This window comes from Crocuta crocuta, unplaced genomic scaffold, assembly GCF_008692635.1.
Source record: "Crocuta crocuta isolate KB4526 unplaced genomic scaffold, BGI_CrCroc_1.0 scaffold498, whole genome shotgun sequence".
Classification (NCBI taxonomy): domain Eukaryota; kingdom Metazoa; phylum Chordata; class Mammalia; order Carnivora; family Hyaenidae; genus Crocuta; species Crocuta crocuta.
In genome coordinates this window covers 103,180-115,824 of record NW_027530189.1, presented here as the reverse complement: position 1 = coordinate 115,824, position 12,645 = coordinate 103,180, and the positions used below count along the sequence as shown (strand labels likewise).

Here is a 12,645-nt window from a genome sequence, read left to right as displayed (position 1 = left end):
TTGTAGATTTCAGTTTGTATCCAGTTACTGGGGTATAAAATAAACCGCAAGAGGGGCTTGCGTAGAATTGTTCCTCCGGCCGGAGTTGTGTCTGTGTCTGTCTTTTGTGTGTGTCTTGTCCTTTGTGTCATTTCGTCCACAACAAGGGTATTATATAATAAATACAAGGTCTGCCCATCAGAAAGAGCTAAAAATTATAAATGTCTATGCACTGAATTCAGAAGGACCCAAATATATAAAACAATGAATCACAAACATAAGCAATCAGGGGACACTAAAACTCCATGTAGAGCAATGGACAAATCATCTAAACAGAGAATCAGTAAAGAAACAATGACCCTCAGTGAGACATTTGACCAGATGGACTTGACAGATATATTAGGACTCTACATCCCAAAGCAGTAGAATATACTTTCTTCTCAAGTGCATGGATGTATCACATAATGGGTCACAAAACATCTCTCAATAAATATAAAAGAATTGAGATCATGCCATGCACACTTTAATATCACAGTGCTGTGAAACTTGAAATCAACCCCAAGTAAAAGTATGGAAAATCTCCTAAAGCATGGAGATTAAAGAACATCCTACTAAAGAATGAATGGGTCAACCAGGCAGAGATGAAGTCAAACTTTCAATTTTCACATATGACATGATACTTTACATGGAAAACCCGAAAAGTTCCAACAAAAGTCTGCTAGAACTTATTCATGAATTCAGCGAAGCTGCAGGGTATAAAATCAGTGTACAGAAATCAGTTACATTTTTATACACCAATAATGAAGCAACAGAAAGAGAAATCAAGAAATAGATCCCATTCACAATTGCACCAAAACCCATAAAATACCTAGGAATAAACCTAACCAAAGATGGAAAAGATCTGTATGCTGAAAACTATAGAAAACGTATGAAGGAGATTGAAGAAGACACAAAGAAATGGAGAAACATTCCATGCTGATGGACCAGAAGAATAAATATTGTATTTTTTTTTTTGAGACAGAGAGAGACAGAGCACCAGTGAGGGAGGGACAGAGAGAGAGGGAGACACAGAATCTGAAACAGGCTCCAGGCTTTGAGCTCTCAGCACAGAACCCGACGCGGGGCTCGAACCCACGAACTGTGAGATTATGACCTGAGCTGAAGTCAGATGCTTAATGGACTGAGAATAAATATTGTTAAAATGTCAATACTACCCAAAGCAATCTACATATTCAATGCAATCCCAATCAAAATTGCACAAGCATTCTTCTCAAAGCTAGAACAAACAATCCTAAAATTTGTATGGAATCACAGAAGGCCCCGAATAGCCAAAGTAATATTAAGAAGAAAACCAAAGTGGGAGGCATCACTATCCCAGACTTTAGCCTCTACTTCAAAGCTGTAATCATCAAGACAGTATGGTATTGGTTAAAAACAGACACATAGACCAATGGAATAGAATAGAAAACCCAGAATTGGACCCACAAATGTATGGCCAACCAATCTTTGACAAAGCAGGAAAGAGTATCCAATGGAAAAAAGACAGCCTTTTTAACAGGTGGTGTTGGGAGAACTGGACAGCAACATGCAGGAGAATGGAACTAGACCACTTTCTTACATCATACATAAAAATAAACTAGAGGAGAAAGCAGGAAACAACCTCCTTGACCTCCACCGCAGCCATTTCTTGACACATCCCCAAAAGCAAGGGAATCAAGAGCAAAAATAAACTGTTGAGTTCAAAAATGAACTCAAAATGGATGAAGGACCTGACTGTGAGACAGGAAACTGTCAAAGCCCTAGAGGAGAAAGCAGGAAAGAACCTCCTTGACCTCAACTGCATGAAATTCTTACCTGACACATCTCCAAAGGCAAGGGAATCAAAAGCAAAAATTAACTATTGGGACCTCATCTATACGATGGAATACTCATGGCAATGAGAAAGAATGAAATCTGGCCATGTGTAGCAACATGGATGGAACTTGAGGGTGTTATGCTGAGCGAAATAAGTCAGGCAGAGAAGGACAAATACCATATGTTTGCACGTATAGGAGGATTAGGAAGAACTTAAAGGAGGACTGTGGAGGAGAAGAAGGGGGGAAATAGTGGGGGAGGAGAGAGGCAAACCATGAGAGACTCTTGAATGCTGAGAACAAACTGAGGACTGATAGGTGTGAGGGGGAGGGGGGTGATGGGCATGGAGGAGGGCACTTGTGAGGATGAGCACTGGATGTTATATGGAAACCAACTTGACAATAAACTATTTGTAAAAAAAATATTTTCTGTTCTCAAAAAAAAAAAAAGCTTCTACACGGCAAAGGAAGTAATCAACAAAACTAAAGGCAAATGATGGAATGGAAAAAGATAGCTGCAAATGACATATCAGATTAAGAGGTAGTGTCCAAAATCTATAAGGAACTCATGAAAACTCCACACCCGAAAAACATATCATCCTGTGAAGAAATAGGCAGAAGACATGAGTAGACACTTCTCCAAAGAAGATATCCAGATGGCCAACAGACACATGAAACAGTGCTCAACGTCACTCATCATCGGGAAAACAGAAATTAAAACTACACTAAGATACCACCTCACAGTGGTCAGAGTGACTAAAATGAACAAATCAAGAGACTATAGATGCTGGCGAGGATATGTAGGAACGGGCACCCTCTTACACTGTTGGTGGGAATGCAAACTGGTGAAGCCGCTCTGGAAAACACTGTGGAGATTCCTCAAAAAATTCACAATAGAGCTCCCCTATGACCCAGCAGTAGCAGTGCTAGGAATTTACTCAAGGGATACAGGAGTGCTGATGCATAAGGGCACATGTACCCCAACGTTCATAGCAGCACTCTCAACAATAGCCAGAACATGGAAAGAACCTAAGTGTCCATCAAGTGACGAATGGATCAAGAAGATGTGGTTTATCTACACAATGGAATTAATACTATACGACAATGAGAAAGAATGAAATCTGGCCATGTGTAGCAACATGGATGGAACTTGAGGGTGTTATGCTGAGCGAAATAAGTCAGGCAGAGAAGGACAAATATCATATGTTTTCACTCATATGTGGATCTTGAGAAAGTTAACAGAGGGGCGCCTGAGTGGCTCAGTTGGTTAAGCGGCTGACTTCGGCTCATGTCATGATCTCATGGTTTGTGAGCTCAAGTCCTGCATCAGGCTCTGTGCTGACAGCTCAGAGCCTGGAGCCTGCTTCAGATTCTGTGTCTCCCTCTCTCTCTGTCCCTCCCCTGCTCATGCTCTGTCTCTCTGTCTCTCAAAAATAAATACATATTAAAAAAAAATAAAGTTAACAGGAGACCATAGGGAAGGGGGGGGGAAGTTACAGAGAGGGAGGGAGGCAAATATGGGAGACCCTTGAAATCTGAGAACATACTGAAAGTTGATCGGGGGTGGTGGAGAGGGGGAGGTGGGTGATGAGGATTGAGGAGGGTACTTGTTGGGATAAGCACTGGATGTTGTAGGAAGCCTTTTGACAATGAATTGTATAAAAAAAAGAAAGCTGGAGTAGCAATACTTATTTTTGAGAAACTAGACATTAAAATAAAGACTTTATTTAGCAGAGGAAGGAGATAACAAAGGAAAACCAGAAATAAATAATATAGACCAGAATAAATGGTAACATAACATTGAATGTACTGACATGTTTTTCAAAACAAGAAAGTGACAATGCTTTAACTCCATTAAGGTGGGAGGGGGGAGAAAAAGAGAGAGTGGGAGAAGGTTCAAAAACAGAATTGATAAATAAAAGAGAAAAAATACAACAAATAACCGTAGTAATGGACATACAGATGTGCAACAGACACATGAAAGATGTTCAATGATTATCAGCAAAATGCAAACATAAACTATGATGAGATATCACCTCATACCTGTCAGAATGATGAAAATCAACTACAGAAGAAACAACAGGTATTGAGAAGTATATGGAGAAAGGGGGAACTTCTTCACTGTTATTGGGATTGCAAATTGGTGCAGACACTGGAAAACAGTATGGAGATTCCGCCAAAAACAGAAGTGTCCTATGACAGAGCAATTGCACTAGTAGGTATTTATAAGAAGTATACAAATATACTGATTTGAAATGGTACATGTACCCAAATGTCCTCAGACAGCAGTGCATCAACAAAGACAAATTATGGAAAGAGCCCAAATGTCCATAGATTGATGAATGAATAAAGAGATGTGTATATGTATTCAATGGAACATTACTTGATGATCAGAAAGAATAAAATCTTGCCATTTGCAACAATGTAGATGGAAGTAGAGGGTATTATATTAAGCGAAATAAGTCTGGCAGAGGAAGACATATATCATTTGATTTCACTCATTTGTGGAATTTAAGAAACCAAACAGGAAGAAAGGGGAAAAAAATAAGATTAAAAAAAAAAAACAGAAAGGGAGGCAAACCATAATAGATTCTTAAACACAGAAAACAAACTGAGGGTTGTTGGAGAGGAGGTGCATGGGGGATGGAATAGATGGGTGATAGGCATTAAGGAGGGCACTTGTGATGAACACTGAGTGTTGTATGTAAATGATGAATCACTGGGTTCTGCTCCTGAAACTAATGCTACACTGTATGTTAACTAACTTCAATTTAAGTAACTAAATTTAAAAAAATTAAAAATGAGTCTGAGCTGATGAAAGACATAATAAACTAGAATCTTGAAGAGAAATATTGCAATCAAAGACATTAAAGACAAGACTTTAATGAGAAATGCACTTGTCCCTACAGATGTATGAAGACCAAAATGAGAAGAAAAAAATTGTTTCTCTAGAGTATACGAAAATAAGAAAATAAAATTAAAGAAATGATTAATAAATTTCTAATTTCAAAGTTAGATAAGGATGTTATAAATCAGAAATGCATTGTAACAAAAATGTATTAAAAGTATCCAAAATGTTAATCAAACTGTGTAACACACAAGAAAAGTAAATATACAAAGGATAAAAAATACTTACTGAAAGGGATTCCTGCGCCCTGATGTTTATAGCAGCATTATCTATAATAACCAAACTATGGAAACAGGCCAAGTGGCTATCAGCTGTTGAATGGATAAGTAAGAAGTAGTATATATGTATAGAATGGAATGTTATTCAGCCATCAGAAACATTTACTCTTGATATTTGCAAGAACATGGATGGAGCTAGAGAAGAATGCTAAGCAGAATAAGTCAGTCAGACAAAGATAACTAATATATGATTTCATCCATATGTGGAATTTAAGAAACAACAACAACAAAAAACAAAGGGGATAAATGAGAGAGAGAGGCAAACCAACAGACTCTTAAGTATAAAGAACACACTGATGGTTCCCAGAGGGGAGATGGGTGGATGATGGTTAAAAGTGTGGTGAGGATTAAGGAGTGTACTTGTCTCAAGGAACATGGGGTGGTGTATGGAACTGTTGAATCACTGGATTGTACTTCTGAAACTACTATCACACTGTATGTTAACTAACTAAAATTTAAATAAAAACTTTATACAGGAAAAGGGAAAAAATAAAAGCACTGAGAAAAAGGGGAAATGTTTAAAAGTAATGAAAGATAAAATAGAGAAAACCTACGAAAGGCAACAACAAAAATCTCTGAAGCCTTAATAGAAGCGAGAACACAAAGAAGTAAATATAAAGAGTACAGAGAGAAATTGTTGCTTAAGTCAGATTGGATACATGGCTAAATATCTTTTTTTTTAATTATGCTTTAATTCTTTTTTTAAATAGTTTATTGTCAAGTTAGTTTCCATATAACACCCAATGCTCATCCCCACAAGTGCCCTCCTCCATTTTGAATAAGAGCAAATTTAAGTTTAAAAATATTGCATTACCAATAGGTCACACTAACATTGCAATAATGCACAATAGTCCTTTAGAGTATAATTTTCTTGTATAAAGACAAGTTGTGGGAGCCCGACAGTGACCACAAGAAAGCCTGGTTAGGGACGCAGGGATGTGCCTGCACACGGGGCTCCCTGCCTGGGCAAAACATGCCTGCAAACAGGGTGCTCTGCCAGGAGGCCTGCACACAATATCCAAGTTTAATGGTCCGCTCGCAAACGAGGGAACATGCCCTCCTTAGAAGTAAGGAGAAGGCTGGAATTGTGGGCAGGCCTCTTAGTAAACATGTTGTGGTCGCTTCCTCCCTTTGCTCCCCCCTGTCCTTGAAATGTGTTTGGCTACTTGCCCTTAATTGGTAAAGGAATGCATCTTGTAGATTTCAGTTTGTATCCAGTTACCGGGGTATAAAATAAACCGCAAGAGGGGCTTGCGTAGAATTATTCCTCCGGCCAGAGTTGTGTCTGTGTCTGTCTTTTGTGTGTCTTGTCCTTTGTGTCATTTCGTCCGCAACACAAATTTTCCTTAAGAGAGTTTGAGAATTAAAGTGAAACAGAAAGGAATTGTAAATGCATAGGAATATCAAATCATCCTGAATACTAAAAAAGAAACTGGAGGGTCTTTGCATCATAGGTTTCAAAAATATTTAGATAAATTAAGATACTGTGTTTTTTGATTTTTTAAAGCTTATTTATTTATTTTAACTTTTTAATGTTTATTTATTTTTGAGAGAGAAAGAGAGAGACACATAGCACAAGCAGGAGAAGGGCAGAGAGAGAGGGAGACACAGAATCCAAAGCAAGTCCCAGGGTCTGTGCTGTCAGCAGAGAGCCTGATGTGGGGCTTGACCTCACAGATCTTGAGATAATGACCTGAGCCAAAGTAGGCCGCTTAACTGACTGAGCCACCCAGGTGTCCCTTATTTATTTTTTTTGAGAGAGAGAGAGCACAGGAGTGTGGGGAGGGGCAGAGAGAGAGAGAGGGAGAAAAATAATTCTAAGCAGGCCCTGCACTGCCAGCAATAGTCCAACAGGAATCCATGAACTATGAGATGATGACCTGAGACAAAACCGAGCCAGACACTTAACCGACTGAACCACCCAGAAGTCCCGATACCTTTTTAAATAAATATTTATTTGTTTTGGGGAGAGTGCAAGTGGGAGGGAAAGAGAGACAGACAAAGGATCCAAAGCCTGCTCTGCGCTGACAGGTTGACAGCAGCTGAGCCCCATATGGGGCTGGAACTCAAACTGTGAGATCATGATCTAAGCTGAAGTCGATGCTCAACTGACTGAGCCACCCAGGGTCCCCCAAAATATAATTTCCAATTACACTTAAATTAAAATTACGTTTTAAATGTTACATAAATAAATAGTCTGACATTTGAGTTAAGCAAAAGAATCAATTTTCAGGTTAATTATTTCATGAATATATGATTATAAATTAATTGTAATTTCCCTACACTTTTGAAACACATTTTTATCCTTTTATCAGAACAGATTAACACCAATGCACTGACAGTGGCATAGACATTGGACACAAGCTTCTGGACATCCAGGATGACTGGGTCATATGTCCATAACAGACTTGAGGAGAACGAGATGATGATGTCCACCCAGTACATGACCACAAAGAAAGTCACCAACGACAGGATGGTCTGGGTGGCCCTTCTCTCTGGGAAGACCCGTGAAGAGAGGTGCATGCTGTGAAGGTACTGGCACCGCCTCTGATGCCTGGACAAGAGTTTTACCATGTATGCACTTGAGAGCAGCATGACTCCTATAAAGGACACATCCCTGGATAATGAAAAAGTGAAAAACACTCCCTTGATGATGGAGTTTATGGGGGAAAGTGAGCAGTATTTACTGACACTCAGTAGGTTGCTCTGGGTCACATTAAAAGAAGCAGCAGTATACAAGAGGCAGTTACTATTCACAAACAAACTGAGAAACCAAAGGATGACAAAAGAATGGAAGATGTACTTTGTGCAGTTATGTTTAAACCTGGCCAACCAGGAAGTGCTGGGGCTGATGATGATGGCCTGGAGGATGCTCAGGAGGCAGGTATTGCTCATGGAGAGACCCCGTGTCACTCGGATCATGCAGAATAAAGACTTATATTTGAAATCATTGAGAAAGTTCAGAGCTTCAAACAGGTCTGTAGACATCATAAACAGTACAGTGAATAGATTCATTATGTGGACAAGGGCCAAATGACAGATGATCAGGTCTGTGGGCCTATGCCTGTAATCCAGAAGGAGCGTGAATATATGGAAGACAAGGAGAACTGTGTTAGCTGAGATTCCAATGCCTACTTGTAAAAATTGGCATATTTTAATAGTAATGTAAATGAAAGGTGTGATTATTATAGTCGCCAAGGAAAAGCATTTTGTTTATCTGAAAAAAATAGACCTCATATCATCAATGTCATTTACTTTGTTGCCAAACTCATCACCATATCAGTTTTTATTTTACTCAAATTTATTTCATCCAATTTATCAGTAAATTTGTGTTGTATAAATTCTTAGAAATACAGTTTCAACATTATTTGCACACCAATTTTAGTGTGTGTGTATTTTATATACACACATAACTATCTGACATCTATCTATTATCTATCATCTGCCTATCTCTCTCTCTATCTATCTATCATCTATCTCTATATCTATCACTTACATATAATTTAACTAGGGAGAGAAAGAGAAAGAAAGAAAGAAAGAAGGCAAAGACAGAGAGGTGGAGAGACAGATTTTACACAACATATTCAAATTCATGCCAGGATAATGTACCCATTTCCCATACTGCTATGGTACATGCATTTCTTTCAGTTCTGGTCTACATTATCCTGTCTCATATTCACCACCAAGAATACTAATAGCCATAAAAGAATCCACAAGTGCTTGTGTAGTTGAACTGTTGTACATTTTGTTAACGGGGAAGGAATTGTCTATCAAACAATTGGAAAAAATAATGTCCAGTTCCATTACAAACTGTGACACTCTTCTTCCTCCTTCCACATTTAGGTCCCATTGTAGTTACATTGGGCTTATCCTGATAATTCAGCATAATCTCACCTTAAAATCAGATAATTATTAACCTTTGTTCTATCACTGACATATAAACTATTGTTTCACAAGGTGATTTGGTTGTGGACATCCTAGGAGATGGCAGTAATTAATTTTTTATAACTCCTATCAACAAAATCTATTCAACATGATTGAAGGAGTCTAATTCCTTTCCCTTTATTTTCAACCACAGAGATTCCTTCTATAATCTCTTTTTATGTCATTAGGGAACTACTGAAGACCAGCTCTCATTTTGCAAAAGGACAAACAACAAACACACAATTATCCAGTTTAGGATATCCACAAATTGTATCAAAATGTTTACATGGAGCTCCTTTTATGGGACTTCACTTAATAAAAAGGTATCCTCTCATGCATTAAAAATACACCAATAATATATATATATACATATGTGTGTGTATATACTTCTCCTAAGATCTGACCAGAGTATTTTCAACATCAGAACACTTCAAAAAATGCTACTGAATAAATTTTCAATTATTTTGTCATGTTAATTGTCCTGTAAGCATGCATAATTATTTTATCTAATTAATGTGATTCAGGACTTAAAAATTTTAATGTACTATTTATTATTTTATTTATTTATTTCTCTGAAAGAAAGAGAGCTCACCTTTTGTTTTCATTGAAGAAATTTTGGGAGTTAGTATTCTTGGCTCAGACCTGGAATGACATTGCCAAGGTAAAATATTGCTCTATAACCACCTAATATAAGTAATTTAATAAAGCAATAATGGTATATTTGATTAAGTGGCTATAACTATTTTTCCAAATGTTTAATCCATTATGTGACAAATTTATCTTCAGTGCCCAAACCCAGTCACTAATGGCTGCCACAAACATGTCAGCACCCACAGAACACTCGGGTTCTGCTCTCATGTTGGCCTCTAAAGACTAGGATGATATTGGCTTAAAGGCACAAGGATATACAAATTTTAGGGTCACTGTCTGGTACAGCAAAACAGCATTTAGGTTTGCCACTAATATAGAAGTGTAATTATTCAATAACTGCATATATAAATAATTTTAAAAATAGAAAGCATGTAATCACAACTCATATCCCAAAAAGAGATAATAAAAATCATTCAATAAAATGACATAGACAAAAATTTTAATGTTTTATTTTACTAGCTAATGGCATATATGGCTTGTCACTTCTAGTTTATGCCAGCTTTGTGTTAATGGCTATACATTAAAAAACCGTATTCCTGCTCAATGAAAAAAAAATAATGTTTTTTATTTCCCACTGGCATTCTTGAGGTTTTTAGTGCTGAGCCCAGACAGAAAAGCACCTTATTTCTCATAGATCCAAGGTGAGCAATAAAATGTAAGACAGTCAGTTAAATTTGATTATCAGGCAAATGATGAATATATTTTTTAGTATGTGTATGTCCCAACAATGCATACACATATTACATGCAAGTGAGCAAATATTACATAGGGGCACAAACAGGTCATTGGTGTCTTTCTGTGTTTCAAACTGCTCTACACCTTGTGTTTATATTCAGTAAATCTGGCAACACTACCTTAGAAAATCCTGGGATTTGAAAAACATGGGGTAATCAGTAGAAATGAAAAGTGGAAAAAATCCGTAGAATTGATGGGCTGGTGATAATGTAGAGGGGAACATGTGGTGCAATTCAAGTCTTTTAAATGTATAAACATAAATGCACATCTCACTCACTAACTCTAAGAAAAAACAGCTAGCTTTTCCCGGGGCTAAGAGTGAAACCCCTGAGAAATCCCAGAAGACAGAAAATCCAGCTGAAGTTCCTCCTTATTTTTATGTTTTCACTTCAGGCTATTCTCAATATGTTTTTCAATATTGTAATCCAAAAATTCTGTACATAATCATAGATGATGGTAGGTCATTATCACCATTAAATAAACCTGGGACAAAGCACTAGTGATAAGTTATTTGGATTGACATCAAATGTTTGAAATAATTAGGTGTGATAAGAGGAAGAAGTCATTTACAAGAACCCAAGTGATATTTCTCAGTAGATTATATGTTATTTAGGAGAAAATAAAGTTTTTAATTTTTTTAAATGTTTTGTTTATTTCTGAGAGAGAGAGAGACAGTGAGTGAGCAGGGGAGGGTCAGAGAGAGAGGGAGACACAGAATCCAAAATAGGCTCCACGCTCTGAGCTGGCTTCAGCACAGAGCTCAACACGGGGCTCGAACCCACAAATAGTGAGATCATGACCTGAACCGAAGTCGGACGCTTAACCAACTGAGCCACCCAGGCTCCCCAGGAGAAAATAAAGCTTTACAAAATTTATTTTCTCATCTTTATAAAAAAATCTTTCACTTACAGCGGTATTATTTAATAAATTATATAATATTCATACAGTTCTTTCCCATCTCACACACACGCGTGCGCGCGTGCACACACACACACACACACAATGTATAATGTATATGACGAAATCACATGCTGTCTTCTGTTTTATTATTGAATTACTCAGTAGCATCATATACTCATTAATTTTACATATTCTCTGCAAAATCATTGCAGAACCCAAAGCTAGTTATTGACAGCATAAAGTCATGAAATTTACAAGTGACAAGGTGCAGGTAAGTTGGTTGGTTCAGTGGTGGTAGTGGCAACATGAGAAACAGAATTGGCAATTTCAAAAAGTAAAAAAAAAAAAACGTTTTGCATAGATGAAAATATTTCTGCAAAAGCTAAAAATGCCAAAATAATGAGTATTTTAATCGTCAAATACCATTGAGTAACTGAAAAGTATCTACTGTTCTTTGGCAATTGAAATGAGTGTGGAGTGCAGATGAAAACACAACGCTTGCTGACAAAGATATCATATTTTAAAGACATATAATTCTCAGCAATCCTGGGGAAAAGCATAAGCAAGGAAAGTGAGAAAAACTAAAAAGCATTCAAATTTAAATTAAACATCAGTAAACTACAAACATTATTCCATAAATCTATAACTTTATATTCTAAAAATATTAATTAAATTTACCTTTAATCTGGATACATCAACAGCTGGTAGTTATAATTCAATAAAAGACTGAGACTATGGAAAGGGAATTCTAGGACTTCAAGAAATTAATCCTACCTCATCTCACCCCCCATTTTACTCTTGAGCACTCACTGATAATGAAGCTAGGAAACACTCAGGTGAGACTTTAGAGTGAATCTGTTCATAGAAGATGAAGATAGAAGATAGGAGCACATGAAGTGGTTATAGAGAAGGGATGTCCTCAGCTCATCTCCCTGATGCATCACATCACCTGTAGAACCAGGACAGCCCTGGCTTTGGGATATGTTATGAAGGAGAGATACCACAGGGAAAATTGAAATTACCTAATTCCTGGATAATAATAGATGAGAAACACCTGGGTTCTCAACTTTTGTTTATGTAAAATTTTCATGGATAAGCCTTCCAGTGAATTGTATGGTACCTGTCAACAAGCCAAAAGTCTTTCAATAACTCTAACTTCAAATGAGTAGAACACTCTGTCATATTGCCCAATGTATTTTTGGCGATCCAAGAGTATTCAGCAGCTTTCACATATGCTCTAAGTTTTTTTTGTTTTTTTTTTTTTCAGGTGCATAGGAAGATGATACAGCACATTTGTGGGAATGAGTGAAATGTCTCCTCCATATCACTTGGATAGTTCTTATAGGAGACTCACTACTGTGCCAAGGTACCAGCATGGTCAGAAAATTGTAGCTTGTCTTCCAACATCTAATCCAAC

At 37.3% G+C, this 12,645-nt stretch overlaps 1 protein-coding gene across 1 annotated transcript; it reads right to left on the bottom strand.

The window, feature by feature from the left end:
- Positions 1-7,275: 7,275 nt before the first annotated feature.
- Positions 7,276-8,177, bottom strand: LOC144232359 (putative vomeronasal receptor-like protein 4; the record flags this gene model as incomplete). Its single annotated transcript, XM_077765192.1, is given in 2 exon segments — positions 7,276-7,322; positions 7,325-8,177. Coding segments are annotated over 2 exon segments (900 nt in total), but the record flags the coding sequence as incomplete, so codon positions are not given.
- Positions 8,178-12,645: the final 4,468 nt, after the last annotated feature.